At 43.7% G+C, this 15,160-nt stretch overlaps 1 protein-coding gene across 5 annotated transcripts in view; it reads right to left on the bottom strand.

The window, feature by feature from the left end:
- Positions 1–15,160, bottom strand: part of LOC123746682 (echinoderm microtubule-associated protein-like 5) — an 88,035-nt gene that overhangs the window by 3,071 nt on the left and 69,804 nt on the right. For all 5 annotated transcript variants that reach the window (XM_069316765.1, XM_069316767.1, XM_069316768.1 and 2 more), the window contains 6 exons: positions 12,846–13,062; positions 11,680–12,042; positions 9,921–10,024; positions 6,469–6,670; positions 3,270–3,472; positions 2,220–2,377 (listed from right to left, as the gene is read on the bottom strand). In XM_069316765.1, coding sequence (XP_069172866.1) covers positions 2,220–2,377; positions 3,270–3,472; positions 6,469–6,670; positions 9,921–10,024; positions 11,680–12,042; positions 12,846–13,062 — 1,247 coding nt within the window. The remainder of the gene's footprint in view (positions 1–2,219; positions 2,378–3,269; positions 3,473–6,468; positions 6,671–9,920; positions 10,025–11,679; positions 12,043–12,845; positions 13,063–15,160) is intronic.

Raw genomic sequence — 15,160 nt, 5'->3', positions numbered from 1 at the left:
TCCTGGGGGTGGAGGCCTGGTCGAGGACCGGGCCGCGGGGACACTAAAGCCCCGAAATCATCTCAAATCAAATCATCTCAAGAAGATTCCCGCTTGCTACAACTTGTAATAAAGTTGTTACAACTTGGCTTAACGTGTTTATGACGTATTAGAACGTTGCTACAACTTGCTATATTGGTTGTTATAACTGGTTAGGTGGTGGTAAAACTTGTTCGAACGTTGTACCAACGTCGTAGTCTCTGTGTGTGTTTGGCGGGATCCCGGATGTTAAAGTGACAAGGACACGTGATGAACAACATATCACGTGAAGGGAGAAGCGAGGTTTAGAACACGTCAGTGACCCATGACCTTAAGTAGCGTTAAGTCTCTCAGAGCAATAAGACAATAACAGAGTCCAGTGTAGAGATATGCGACACCTGAGAGTGTGACTGAGGGGACCGTTGACAAGCCGCCGGCTTACTGTCCTCATAGAGGCCACTAGTATTGTTGTTGTTATAGACAACATAATTCAGCTACTCGGAACAAGTTCCAAGCAGCACGGGCTATGGTGAGCCCGTAGTGGACTTACCTGGCACAGGAGTGGTGCTGTGTGCGCCTCCACTAGTATTAGTGACCCTCAGGTAAATTCAGGTAATACAGTGGACCACAAGAATGGAGAATGATGAGCAACTGGAGAAATGACTTGTATTAGTAACTTAAGAGAGTCGAGTTAATAACGTTTAGAGCTTCAATTTAGCTCACTCGACACAGGTTGGCAATAATGGTACTGGAGCTCACGTGAAGCTTGAGGTACTTGTCCTAACTGATAAAGAGATAGCGTCAGTAAACAATCAAAAGACCGGTTATCATCGAGTGCCATAACGTCTGCTCATCTGGTATGTAAACAATAGTTACACGACTATAAAGATTAATATTATTAATACATTAATAATAGTGTTACTATTTTGTTTATGAGATATATGAAGGATCAGTTACAATGATTACACAATTTTATAATTTTTCTTCCTGGGTAGTAAGTGTTATTTTGTCAACGTCAGCTTAGGGAAGGCGTCTTGTAGGTACTTTAAGGTTGTCGACTCCTTATCTAGACCTGTGATAAATTTATAAGTCGGCAGCCTTCTTGTACCATCAGAACGTCTTCCCCAAGCTCTTATTTCCCTAAAAACAAAGTTTGAGGAGAATAATAACTATTTTCTATCCTTTGAAGGCATAAACATTTGGAAAATAACACAAGCTACCATGGATACAAAATAAAATACATCTTTTAGTGTTATTATAATTTGTATTTGTATCTATTTTTAAAACCAATAATTACGCACAGCGTTTTGGGAATAACTTAAAATGGGCAAATCAATGTATAAAATTAGTGTGGTCAAACATATAATAGGGAATTCCGAGGGTGAGGATCTCAGTGACGACATGGACGCCCACTGCCCACTTCTGCAACTAGTTGTGGACCACATGGACCACACGTGTCCATACCTATTATAAAAAGGAATATGGCCACCGAACTTTCAAACCTACCTACCTTCCTACCCCCCCTCTCCCTCCCTCTCTCCATCTCTCTCTCTCCCCTACATCTCTCTCTCTCTCCCTCCCTCTCCCCCCTACCTCCCTCTCTCTCTCTCCCCTACATCTCTCTCTCTCTCTCTCCCCTACATCTCTCTCTCTCTCCCCTACATCTCTCTCTCTCTCTCTCCCCTACATCTCTCTCTCTCTCTCTCCCCTACATCTCTCTCTCTCTCTCTCTCCCCTACATCTCTCTCTCTCTCCCCTACATCTCTCTCTCTCTCTCTCCCCTACATCTCTCCCTCCCTCTCTCCCCTACATCTCTCTCTCCCCTACATATCTCTCTCTCTCTCTCTCTCTCTCTCTCTCTCAGAATTTTACCTCCCCATCCCTCTACCTCCCCCATCCTTTCCAAACCCTTTGGAGATCAAAGCTGAAAGCTGTACATCATTCCAGTACCCGTGACGGTATTGCGATCTTCACTCAAATATTTGCTTGCTATGCGTTTGCCATGTACACCTTGAGCCCAGGAAACGTACATGTTTATCTTTCAGAATGTTCGGTAATACGTTTATTGCTTGTAATATGTGTGTATGTATTAACACGATGTACTGAACGGGGTGAGAATAGCTTAAGCTACCTCATCCCTTTGTGTGTATTTTACCTCAATAAACTTATTTCAATTTCAAACCATGAGCCCAGTACTGTACCTGCAGGCGGTGAATACAGCTCCCTGTCCAGCTGCAATGGACATCCGGACTGGGGATATGGTTTCAGAGTCATCAGGCGGAGCAATACGGCGGGCTGCTACGCGACCTTTCCACTCCACGACACTGCCGTCATTGCACCCTAGATAAACCTGACCATTCTGTGGGAAGTAAGTAATTATCAAAAGAATGCACCAAACCGGGAAGGCTATGTAGCACCATCAAATGTGCGGGATAATCAGAGGGCGCTAAATATCACCAAGGATGCCAACACGAGAACAAAAACGCATAAGGCGAACGATATCAAAAGTATCCGAGTCACCAAGAATTCTATTGAGGGACAGGCGACCGTGAGGGACAGGTGACCGTGAGGGACAGGCGACCGTGAGGGACAGGCGACCGTGAGGGACAGGCGACCGTGAGGGACAGGTGACCGTGAGGGACAGGTGACCGTGAGGGGCGGTCGGAACTTCGATGCAAACATGCTGCAAACTTTGCTCGTTAGGCAGCAATTCGAAACTGCAGGAAACTTTCTATATTAAAATATTTCGTCCTTTAAAGTATTATCTACATAAAAGGGTGAAACCATTTCATACTTCCAGTAATAATCACAAATACAATAAAGTTATAATATTACGCAACCTGTCTTCTTAAAAAGAACGTCGCATTTGGACGTTTGCCCGTATGGCCGAATATGGACGTAATTTGAAAATGAAAAAAAAAATGAATATAAATTTGGGATTCTTTTGTCAACAACAATAAGACAAGGGTCCTCTGATAAGTTAGGTGGGCAGGAAATTCTCAAAGTTTCAAAACGGTATGAAAAACGTTAAAGGAAAGAATCCTCTTCTAAGCTTGCCGAGTAAGCCGGACGACTCAAACAGAAAACGGAACAGTACGTCACTTTCGTGAATCGATTTCATTTCAAATTACGTCCAAATTTGGCCAGTGCGCATACGAGCGAAAAGTATCGTTATTTTTAAGAGGACGGGTTGTATACTAATCACAGAAATGCCTGTTCATTATATCTAAGTGATAGAACAGGATACGCACAAGAGATACATCCAGTCCATTGAAGGCAATGTCAGGTGGGAGAAGATCTGGAGCAATATGGCCGCGTGTTGACACCAGGGAGTTGCCCACCAGATCCAGGAAGAGAAGCGAGCCGGGCGTCAACACTACCAGCGTCGTCTCACTCGAGTGCGCCATCGCTATCACCATGCCAGCCTTCAGTTCGATGTGACCGACGTGTACACCTGCGATGCATGTCACATTAAGAATATTGACCAAACCACACACTAAAAAGTGAAGAGACGACGACGTTTCTATCCGTCTTGGATCATTATCAAGTCTATTGTAATCGACTTGATAATGTGCTATCAATCTGCTGTATGGTGTCTATTAATCTTGTTTAAATTAACAATCAAGCTGTCAATGTAATCAAACAGAGCTTTAATATACCAATGTGCTTTAATATCTCTATCATTTTTTTCTTGCAATGTATTTGTTATTTTATTAATTCTGCTAGAATTTACCCACTTAAAATTATCTGTTAGATTAAGGACCTGCCCGAAACGCTGCGCGTACTAGTGGCTTTACAAGATTGTAAATACTATGCTATGTATTCTCACAAACCCAATATACCTTCTCGTATATAAATAAATGGTCCAGGACGGATCAAAACGTCGTCGACTCTTCCCATCTAGTGTGTGGTTTGGTCAACATTTTTTAGCCACGTTATTGTGACTTCATCTGCACATTAAGAATGACTGTATAGTTCAATTAAATGTGCGGTGGAAACTAACTAATGTAGTCCCTATGGTACCGGGGTAGCTGTTATGAACAATTGAAGACATTAACCCATAAATTTCCAAACTTGTACTGCACAGCCAGGGTTAGGGTAGCTCTTGAATTTTAATCTGCATTAATAATGAAAATAAAGTGTTATTCTACTGAGAATTACAGTAAGTATAGTGTTATTTTGATGCTATATAAGTAATTATGTCGCAGGAAGCTGCATACTCTTGTATCACATACATACGTGTGTGTTAAGAGGTGGGCGATACAGTATTAGACACGTTTACTACATGCTTTTGTTGGCTGGACAGACAATACTACTAACTATAGATATTACTATGGCGGTAATATTAATTTCTTTGCGTTACTTACCAATTTGGAGTATTTATATGTCAGATTCCTGTATTAAGTGAATTTTATACAGTCTATGTGGCTATACTTAGGGCAGTTGTATATATAGTGAATTTCTGCCTTGGGGGGAGACGGAACCCCGTCGCTCTACCAACTCGGCCGCGGGAGAGTATCTGTGTATATAGTGAGTCTTGTTAAGGGTTGGGTATTGCTGGTAGAAGTGAGTTTGCCGGTATGGCAGGCAGGTCTCGCCACCCTCAGTGGCTTGGACAGTGGAGGGGAAAGGATGGCTACTCTTGAAAGTAAAATTTATTTTCCTAGGCCTTAGGCTGAGTTTCTTATCTGGCAATGATTGTATTACATGTAAAGTTAAATATATATTAAGATTAAGGAGTGTGTCCAGCTCTAAGTGATTTAACCGTGAGATGTTATACGCAGATATGATAACACCTCGTGTGTTTCACCCCCGTGATTGACGTACTGATTCAATTTCTTTATTATGCGCCCCATACCCATCCCGTGGGCGTTGGTGTAAAGGATTACAGAGGCACATAATCGGTTCAGGAACTGAACCCTCTAGGTCGTTTAGCTAAGCAAATAACAATCTTTTGACACTAGTTACAAAATTATTAATGTTATATATACATGTACACAAACTCGTACTGAGGTTAAGTGATTTACGAGACTGTACCCATACTCTTTACCACAAAGTCTAGGGGTAACCAGACTGTCTGGTTACCCCTTTGGTTTACCATTGGTAAACTGGTTTACCATTGTTCATAACAGCTACCCCGGAACCATAGGGACTACATTAGTTAGTTTCCACCGCACATTTAATTGAACTACACAGCCACGTTCAATAGAACAACGTTCAATAGAAGAGTTATGTTATGCATTACAGCATTTTCCTTATTAGTTTATTATATTGACATTGAAAAGATAGTTTGTTTTACTTTAGTTGGTGGCTTATGACCTTGAGTGTAACCAGGCCTTGAAGGGGAATTAAGCTAGTTACCCCTGCTTATGCTAGTGTGTGTGATGGCCCATGACTAAGGTTCGAATCCTTCACGAGGAAGAGTTCTCTGGTTACATATAACTTGTGGTTTAATGCAAGTGTGTCGTGTGTATGTATGTGTGTATATTTATATATGTATATATAAGAAGGTACATTGGGTTTATGAGAGTACATAGCATTGATGTTTTTACATTCTTGTGAAGCTACTAACACGAATAACGTTTCGGGCAGGTCTTTAATCTAACAGATAATTTAAGTAGGTCATTTCTAGCAAAATTTAAAAAATGTTAACAGGTTCATTGTAAGAAAATTTGACGGAGATCAGTAGGTACATTATAGTAAAATTTGAGGATTATCAACATTGTAGCATAATTTGAGGATTATCAACATTGTAGCATAATTTGAGGATTATCAACATTGTAGCATAATTTGAGGATTATCAACAGGTACATTGTAGCTTAATTTGAGGATTATTTATAGGAATAAGGTAGTAAAATATGCGTTCAATAGAACAACCATGATAAAAATGACAGCAGTGATTACAATGGTAAAGTTGATTGATTGATTGATGAAGATTAAGCCACCCAAGAGGTGGCACGGGCATGAATAGCCCGTAAGTGGTGGCGCTTTTGAGCCATTACCAGTATCAAGAGCTGATACTGGAGATCTGTGGAGGCGCGACTGCACCCTGCGTGACGGGAGATGTCTCCCGGACCAAGTGGTGGCCAGATGGTGGTAAAGTTGAATGGCCGAGGCACATATATACTGAGAGAGTGGGTAGCACACGAACCGTGGACATTTTCAAGAGGAAACTAGATTTATTAAGGCAAGTCTGGCCTGGGGCCGGATAAAGCCACCTCTTGGGTGGCTTTATCTTTATCAATCAATGGACATAGTTCATTCACTGCTCCCCGTGGACGCCCAGCATTAATTGGGAACCTGGATATAAAACTATTGGAAAGGTCGTATTCTTTGGAAAACAAGTAGAGTATATGGCTGTAAACAATGAGAGGAAGGACACTGTAAACAATTCTGACAAAATTTGCTACTGTACCGTCTAAGGTATCCAGAAAAATACGCGAATGTTACCTTTAATCCAGTTAAAGATGTGTACAACAGATGCATCAGCCAGAGAGGCGAGGAACCTGCCGCTGGGGGAGAAGCTCAAGGCAGACACGAGGGTCTCCGGGCCGCCCCTCAACACAGCCGTAGTGGTACCGTCGCTAGGGCGCCACACGTGCACCAGGGCGTAGTCCCCGTTCTCCTCCGTCGTGTCCTCCACCATCCCCAACTGCCAGTCATAATGTATATCTGAAGTAGCTTGTAATATTAAACGCAATGGAATTTTTGCCAATGATAACTATTGTATAAAATTTGTGTGGAGCCGGTCGGCCGAGCGGACAGCACGCTGGACTTGTGATCCTGGGTTCGATCCCAGGCGCCGGCGAGAAACAATGGGCAGTTTCTTTCACCCTATGCCCCTGTTACCTAGCAGTAAAATAGGTACCTGGGTGTTAGTCAGCTGTCACGGGCTGCTTCCTGGGGGGGAGGCCTGGCCGCGGGGACACTAAAAGCCCCGAAATCATCTCATCTCAAGATAACCTCAAGAGATCCCATTCCATGTTGGAATTGGAAAACATGACTTTGTAGATCGATTGGCCAATGAGGCTTGCAGGAAAGAAAACACTGATTATGACTTTGGACTATCTAATGTAATTATTAGAAACATACAAATTAAAGAAATTAATTCAATTTTAGATGAACTAAAATGCCCACAGACCTGAAAGCTGCAGTATTAAAAGTTATGACAAGTTTTGTAATAATAGGTATTTGTATGGTCAGCACAGTAACCGGACCAGGCAATGTGATGTAGTCATTGCACGAATTCGTCTTGGCTATAGACACATCTGGCAGGTTAGTGAGGCTGAGCCACTACCAGAATATTCAGATTGTAAACTCTGACAAACCTTTAGTGCATTCACTAGAACATTATATTGTTGAATGTGAAACCGTAAAAGACTGTAGACCTTCTGGCCTCTTGTACCACCAACTGTGTAACTATTTCATTGACTCAGGTGTTCTGGACGACATTTTAACAATTTATCCAAAATTTGCTTCTCCATTTTAAGGAATGAAGAACAATTTTATTTATATTCTAAGCTGTATCACTTATGACCCCATCCCTGCCCTTGTGTGGCAGTGCACAATAGAAAGTTGTTTTCACATATTCATACATAAAAACATTGATTGTAACCATGATATATATGTGCTTCAGCCTACAGTTTAGGCCTATTGTCTTGTGTATGACCCTCTGTCCTGCGCGACAGTGAATACCAGCATTATCTTCACTTTATTAAGACTTAATTGAATTCCTCGGATTAGGCAAAATTGTAATTGTATCAATAATAATAATAATAATAATAATAAAATAATAAGTCATAAACCAAGTATTAAACCACTATAACTGTTGACCAGACCACACACTAGAAAGTGAAGAGACGACGTTTCGGTCCGTCCTGGACCATTAGCAAGTCAATTGTCACAATGGTTCAACCGAATTGATAATGATCCAGAACGGACCGAAACGTCATCGCCTCCACTTTCTAGTGTGTGGTTTGGTCAACATTTTTCAGCCACGTTGTTGTGCCTCTTCATCTGTAAACCACTAACTGATATATCCTATTATACATATTAAACATCAAAGGCATTAAACACATCGAAGACAAAATTACGCTACAGAAGAGCAATTATGAAAACTAGATATTTTGGCATTGACATTAGGCTGTAAAGTTCCTTAACAAGAAAAAATATGCAAACTTTGCTGAGAGAACTCGCTCAAGAATTAGCTACTGAAGTGTGAGTATTTGAATGAGAAACGTTACAATGAATCACATTGCCTTTAGTGTGTCACCCTGGTGTACTCACCTATTTGTGCTTGCGGGGGTTGAGCTTTGGCTCTTTGGTCCCGCCTCTCAACTGTCAAACAGGTGTGTACAGATTCCTGAGCCTATTGGGCTCTATCATATCTACATTTGAAACTGTGTATGGAGTCAGCCTCCACCACATCACTGCCTAATGCATTGGTGTGAGTCTTTCTGTGTTATGTAAGTGAACAAATCCACAAGGGCCGTGATGAGGGTTCGAACCTACTTCCGAGAGGATCCCAGACGCGTCATAATCGACTGTACGACGACACGGTAAAAAGAATTGCAACCGGGAGTTCATCTGCCCTCACACGGATCCGACAGTCTCTCAGAGAGACAGACCAGGGGCCAGATTCACGAAAGCACTTACGCAAACACTTACGAACCTATACATCTTTTCTCGATCTTTGGCGGCTTTGTTTACAATTATTAAACAGTTAATGAGCTCCGAAGCACCAGGAGGCTGTTTATAACAATAACAACAGTTGATTGGCAAGTTTTCATGCTTATAAACTGTTTAATAAATGTAACCAAAGCCGTCAAAGATTGAGGAAAGATGTACACGTTCGTAAGTGCTTGCGTAAGTGCTTTCGTGAATCTGGCCCCAGGTTCGTAAGTGCTTGCGTAAGTGCTTTCGTGAATCTGGCCCCAGGGTTTTACACAATTCCCCCATACACCCGGGCTCTGTCAATAAGCTGTTCTACCTCTTCCGGTTGCAACTCTTTTTACTATGTCGTGGCATAATCGATTAAGGCGCGTCTGGGATCCTCTCGGACATAGGTTCGAGAACCCTCATCACGGCCCTTGTGGATTTGTTCATTTGATGCATCACGCTATTGTGATTTCTGTGTGTAATGAAGGGCGAAGAGGTAGAACAGCTTATTGACAGAGCCCGGGTTTGAACCAGATTTGAACGTGCCTCTTTCCCCGAGGGCGTTCGTCTTTCTGGGCATCGTACCCCATATACCCAAAATTGAAGCAGTATAAAATGAGGGAAGGCATGCCACGTTGCAACCTGTTCTCGCAATCTTTAAGTCAATATTGACTTATTAAATAAGTGCTTATGTGACATACTAATTTATTGTGAATATTTTAGTTTACCTTGAAAAGCTTCATAGAAAACACCGACCTTACCTAACCTTCTTAGTATGTTAAGATAAGCATCTTATTGCTTAGTAATTACAATTATTTCTTAACCTATACCTATAATTGGTTAAGTAATAATTGTATTTATGAAGCAATAAGACGCTTATCTTAACCTACTAAGAAGGTTAGGTAAGGTCGGTGTTTTCTATGAAGCTTTTCAAGGTAAACTATTCACAATAAATTAGTATGTCTCACATGCACATATTTAATAAGTCAATATTGACGATAAGTGCGAGAACGGGTTGTACTAGTGTAGGAGTGAGGTTGGGGGGGGGGGGGTTACCTGGGCCGTTGCGATCATGCGAGGCTAAGTCAATATTGACGGTAAGTGCGAGAACGGGTTGTACTAGTGTAGGAGTGAGGTGGGGGGGGGGGTTACCTGGGCCGTTGCGATCATGCGAGGCTAAGTCAATATTGACGGTAAGTGCGAGAACGGGTTGTACTAGTGTAGGAGTGAGGTGGAGGGGTTACCTGGGCCGTTGCGATCATGCGAGGCTCCGCACAAGAGACCGCCAGGGCGGTGACGAAGGACTTGTGCTCCCCATACCCGACGTGCTGACTCTCCACTGCGCCTTCTGAAACACAACCAAGTTGTTGTTGTTATAGATTCAGCTACTCGGAACAAGTTCCAAGTAGCACGGGCTATGGTGAGCCCGTAACTTACCTGGCACAGGAGCGGTGCTGAAGAATGAATACAACCAAGTAACACAATGGTTTTATACGAGTGGAAAGGGTTAACAGGCATTATACGAGTGGAAAGGGTTAACAGGCAATAGCGAACTATGTTTGCGTGTGTAGTTACAGGATTTTAATTCTTTGTGTCGGGGGACAGGCAGCCAGTGTGTATACACGTTAGGCTCACATAGAGGTCCCCCCCCCCAACCGAAGGTCGAATTATTGACCCTCCAGGATGCAACTGCAAGCTGTAATGAAGCTCAGTCCCCGCAAGTACAACTAGGTGAATAGAATAAGCTGATTAACTCCTGAGCACCTATTTACTGCTAGGTGAACAAACGCATTAAGTGATAGGAAAAGTGCCCAGCTATTTATGTCCGTAGCTGTCACATGGAAGAAGTGTGATCCATGTCTCATGTCCATATTACATGATACATTGGGAATTTCAGGGAGTACCTATCTGTTGATTACTTGTAGATGATTATGAGGATCAACGTGCCTGCGACCCGGTATATGACCTGGCTTCCTCTGGGGCCAGATTCAGGAAGCAGTTACGCAAGCATTAACGAACCCCCATCCTTTTTCAATCTTTGGCGGCTTTGTTTACAATTATTAAACAGTTAATGAGCCCCGAAGCACCAGGAGGCTGTTTATAACAATAACAGTTGATTGGAAAGTTGTCATGCTTGTAAACTGTTTAATAAATGTAACCAAAGCCGTCAAAGATTGAGGAAAGGTGTACACGTTCGTAAGTACTTGCGTAACTAGTTTGTGAATCCGGGTGTTGGTCTGATCAACCAGGCTGTTCTTACCGAGTTCGTCTCGGGCAGTGGGTCAGCTTCTCCAGTGTGTCACTGGACAATAGGCCTGTCAAGAGGAAGACCAAGGTTATACCCATGGTGTGGAGTGTCTACGGCTCATTCCCAGGAGCAACGCTGAAAGTTACTGGCTTCTCAGTGGAAGTACACACCCTATTCCAAGTCGCGGCAGTCACAGCCAGATCTCGTCTATGTTTAATATCAAGTTAAATGGGTCAATGACGGAGGGAGAGGTTCCCCGAGTTATTTCCTGTTGAGTTGGTACTAGCGACTTCTGTCTACGGCTGTAGTGGAGACCGGAGACCCGATAGTAGGCCACCAGGGCCGTGAGATGAGCGTCCAACAACTAATTCTCTTCTCTTGGACCAACGGTGAGCTGGGACCTCCTTGAAGGTGGTCTGCGGTCTCAGGAGACTGCGGTCTCAGGAGACTGCGGTCTCAGGAGACTGCGGTCTCAGGAGACTGCGGTCTCAGGAGACTGCGGTCTCAGGAGACTGCGGTCTCAGGAGACTGCGGTCTCAGGAGACTGCGGTCTCAGGAGACTGCGGTCTCAGGAGACTGCGGTCTCAGGAGACTGCGGTCTCAGGAGACTGCGGTCTCAGGAGACTGCGGTCTCAGGAGACTGCGGTCTCAGGAGACTGCGGTCTCCCTAGTAAGTGTGCCAAGGGGAAAACGTGACATTGCGAGTTGATAAAATGTGGATAGGTTGTAATATCAAGTGTCACAACTACAATTACCTTGGGTTACATTTATCCGACCCACAATGGAGCCGCTGCAGTAAAACACTGTTTTGTCATCAGGGTCTGGGGTTGGCAGGGACCTGAGGTGGGTAGCAGAGATGGCCGTAGTAGAGCTCTCTGAAGGCGGAGGCTTGTTTGGCGTCTGTGAAGGAGAAGGCTTGCTTGGCGCCTTTGACGTCGGGGGCTTGTCTGGCGTCTTTGAAGATGAAGGCTTGCTCGACGTCTTCGACGATGAAGGCTTGCCCGGCGTCTTCGACGACGTGGGCTTACCTGGGGTCTTAGACCGTTTGCTCTCCCTGGTAACGCTCACCACCAGATCCTCCTCCTGACCTGCTGCTTCCAAGTCCGTTACCGCCAACTCTGCAGACACAGATCATGAGGAAATACTGAGATATCTTACCGAGTCACTGTTACATGTAATCTGCTTCCTTTCACCGTTAAAGGGAAAGACAAAAATGACGCTATACGAGATATTTTTTTTTGTAAGCAAGGAAATTCCAAGGTGGGGGCAAAGAAACTCCAAGATGAAAGGAAACTCCCAGATGGGAGTAAAGGAATTTCAAGGTGGGCATAAAGGAACTCTAAGGTGGGAGCAAAGAAATTCCCAGGTGGGAGTAAAGGAACTTCAAGGTGGGAGCAAAGGATACTTCAAGGAACTTTAAGGTGGGAAATGAGTTGACAACTAGACTTAACGTTAATACGGGAAGGTAACCTGGGGCCACATTCACGAAGCAGTTACGCAATCACTTACGAACCTGTCCATCTTTTCTTAAACTTTGGCGGTTTTGTTTCCAATTATTAAACAGTTCATGAGCTCCGAAGCACCAGGAGGCTGTTTATAACAATAACAACAGTTGATTGGCAAGTTTTCATGCTTGTAAACTGTTTAATAAATGTAACCAAAGCCGTCAAAGATTGAGGAAAGATGTACACGTTCGTAAGTGCTTGCGGAACTGCTTCGTGAATCTGTCACCCAAGCACTTTATTTTCGTAAAAATAAAGAAGGGGGTACCACCTCTGGCTGGAAGAAGGGGGACCCTTAGCCTCGGAGGAAATCACACACAACGCATTAGAGGGAATGTTTAGGTCCCCTTCAACACAGTTTGTGCTTTTCTCCTAGTAAATAAATAAATATAAAAATCAAACAAGAACTTCTTGGTTACCTCCATCAGGCAGATCGTCAATAGCACGTTCCTGGCTCTGAGGATCAGGTACTGTGCCTTCGTCATCGTGGCCGGGCGGCTCCTCCGTCACCCGCCAGACGATGACGGAGGTGTCTGCCCCGCCCGTCGTCACCAGCAGGGAGTCGTCGTACGACCAGCACACATTGGTGACGTGCGCACTGTGGCCGCGGTACTGGCGGTGCTTCTTCAGTCCTCCCTACCGAGAGTGGTACACAATCAATCGAGGGAGAGACCACGGGAGACATCTCCCGTCACGCAGGGTGCAGTCGCACCTCCACAGAACTCCAGTATCAACTCTTGATACTGGTAATGGTTCAAAAGGGCCACCACTTACGGGCTATTCATGCTCGTGCCACCTTTTGGGCGGCTTAATCTTTATCAATCAATCAATCAGTGTCACACACTTACGCTGATTGATGAAGATTAAGCCACCCAAGAGGTGGCACGGGCATGAATAGCCCGTAAGTGGTGGCCCTTTTGAGCCATTACCAGTATCAAAAGATGATACTAGAGATCTGTGGAGGCGCAACTGCACCCTGCGTGACGGGAGATGTCTCCCGGACCAAATGGTGACACTTACGCTGTTTAGGTTTATCACACGCATATACACATGACAGTGTCAGACCACGAAGGAAGAAGGATTAAGACGGGAAATACCTTAATTACTTTCGTATTTAATAATACAACTTCAGAAGATTGAAGATGTATTATTAAGTATATAAATAAGCAAACAATAAGCATATACATATATGTATATAGTTTATCACTCAAAATGTTCGGTAATGTTTATTGTTTGTGATATGAGTCTATATACATATATGAACACGTTGTACTGAACGGGGTGAGAATAGCTTGATCTACCTCCTCCCTTTGTGTGGATTTTGTACTTCAATAAACTTATTTCAATTTCAATTCCATTAGGCTGTACTCTCTCCCCGTTACATTTTGTACCCTATGATTGTACAATATTGTACTTGCCGGTTATATAAAACAGGTAATTATCAGGAGGAAGCACTAAGCCAATACGACTATATAGCGCTTGGAAGGGATATGAGGATACGGATTTCGGCTCTTTTAGGATCTGGATAAGCAGTTACAAGTGCAGACGCCAGGAGGGGGGGGGCGGAGCTCCCTGATGCACTAACTACTGTGCTCATAATTTTCTCTCGTATATATCATACAAAAACATAACATATTGGCGGTTATAATATTGCAAGATAAAGCCAAATCTTAATCTACGAGGTACCATAAATTAGCCACATTGCATCACTCGACATTATTTAACATTGTAGGGTCTCAACTTCGCTTTTAGAAGCTAAACTAGCTTCTCCCCGCATGGGTAACAGCTTCTCCCTGCATGGGTAACAGCTTCTCCCTGCATGGGTAACAGCTTCTCCCTGCATGGGTAACAGCTTCTCCCTGCATGGGTAACAGCTTCTCCCTGCATGGGTAACAGCTTCTCCCTGCATGGGTAACAGCTTCTCCCTGCATGGGTAACAGCTTCTCCCTGCATGGGTAACAGCTTCTCCCTGCATGGGTGCATATCTATAAAGCTCTGTGCCTGTTTGTAAATGTGACAACTGTCGTCGAGTGTTAAAATTATCCGGAAAGAAAACACAGCTGGTCTTATTAGGCAACAATTCCTCTCTCTCTCCACTCGACTACTTGGGTTGGACGGTAGAGCGACGGTCTCGCCTCACGCAGTCACAGCACCGCTCCTTTGGCAGGTAAGTCCACTACGGGCTCACCATAGCCCGTGCTACTTGGTACTTGTTCCGAGTAGCTGAATTTATAACAACTCGTGCAGGTCGGCGTTCAATCCCCGACCGCCCAAGTGGTTGGGCACCATTCCTTTCCTCCGTCTGATCCTAAACCCGTATCCTCATATTCCTTACAAGTGGTATGTAGTGGCAGTTGCTTTGTACTTTCTGCTAATAATTACCTTACCTATCCACTCAAAGGAAATTACTTTTCAACAGTACAGTTACCCTTGCAACAATAATTTATTATCAAACTAGAAATTCTTATCTAGAACAAGCATTACAAAGACCTAAAATAACAACTGAACTTCAGAAGGGCACTTCATAATATGGGTCTATTGATAGATGAAAGGGTCACACACAGATCACAATAGCGTGATACATCAATTGAACAATCGACTTGATAATGGTCCAGGACGGACCGAAACGTCGTCGTCCCTTCAACTTCTAGTGTGTGGTCTGGTCAACATCAGATGAACAAATCCACAAGGGCCGAATCCGTGTGAAGTCAGTAGCACTCCCGGTTGCAATTCT

Source organism: Procambarus clarkii, chromosome 85 (assembly GCF_040958095.1).
Source record: "Procambarus clarkii isolate CNS0578487 chromosome 85, FALCON_Pclarkii_2.0, whole genome shotgun sequence".
Taxonomy (NCBI): Eukaryota; Metazoa; Arthropoda; class Malacostraca; order Decapoda; family Cambaridae; genus Procambarus; species Procambarus clarkii.
The sequence above is the reverse complement of the archived record's forward strand: the minus strand, read 5'-3'. Positions and strand labels throughout refer to the sequence as shown.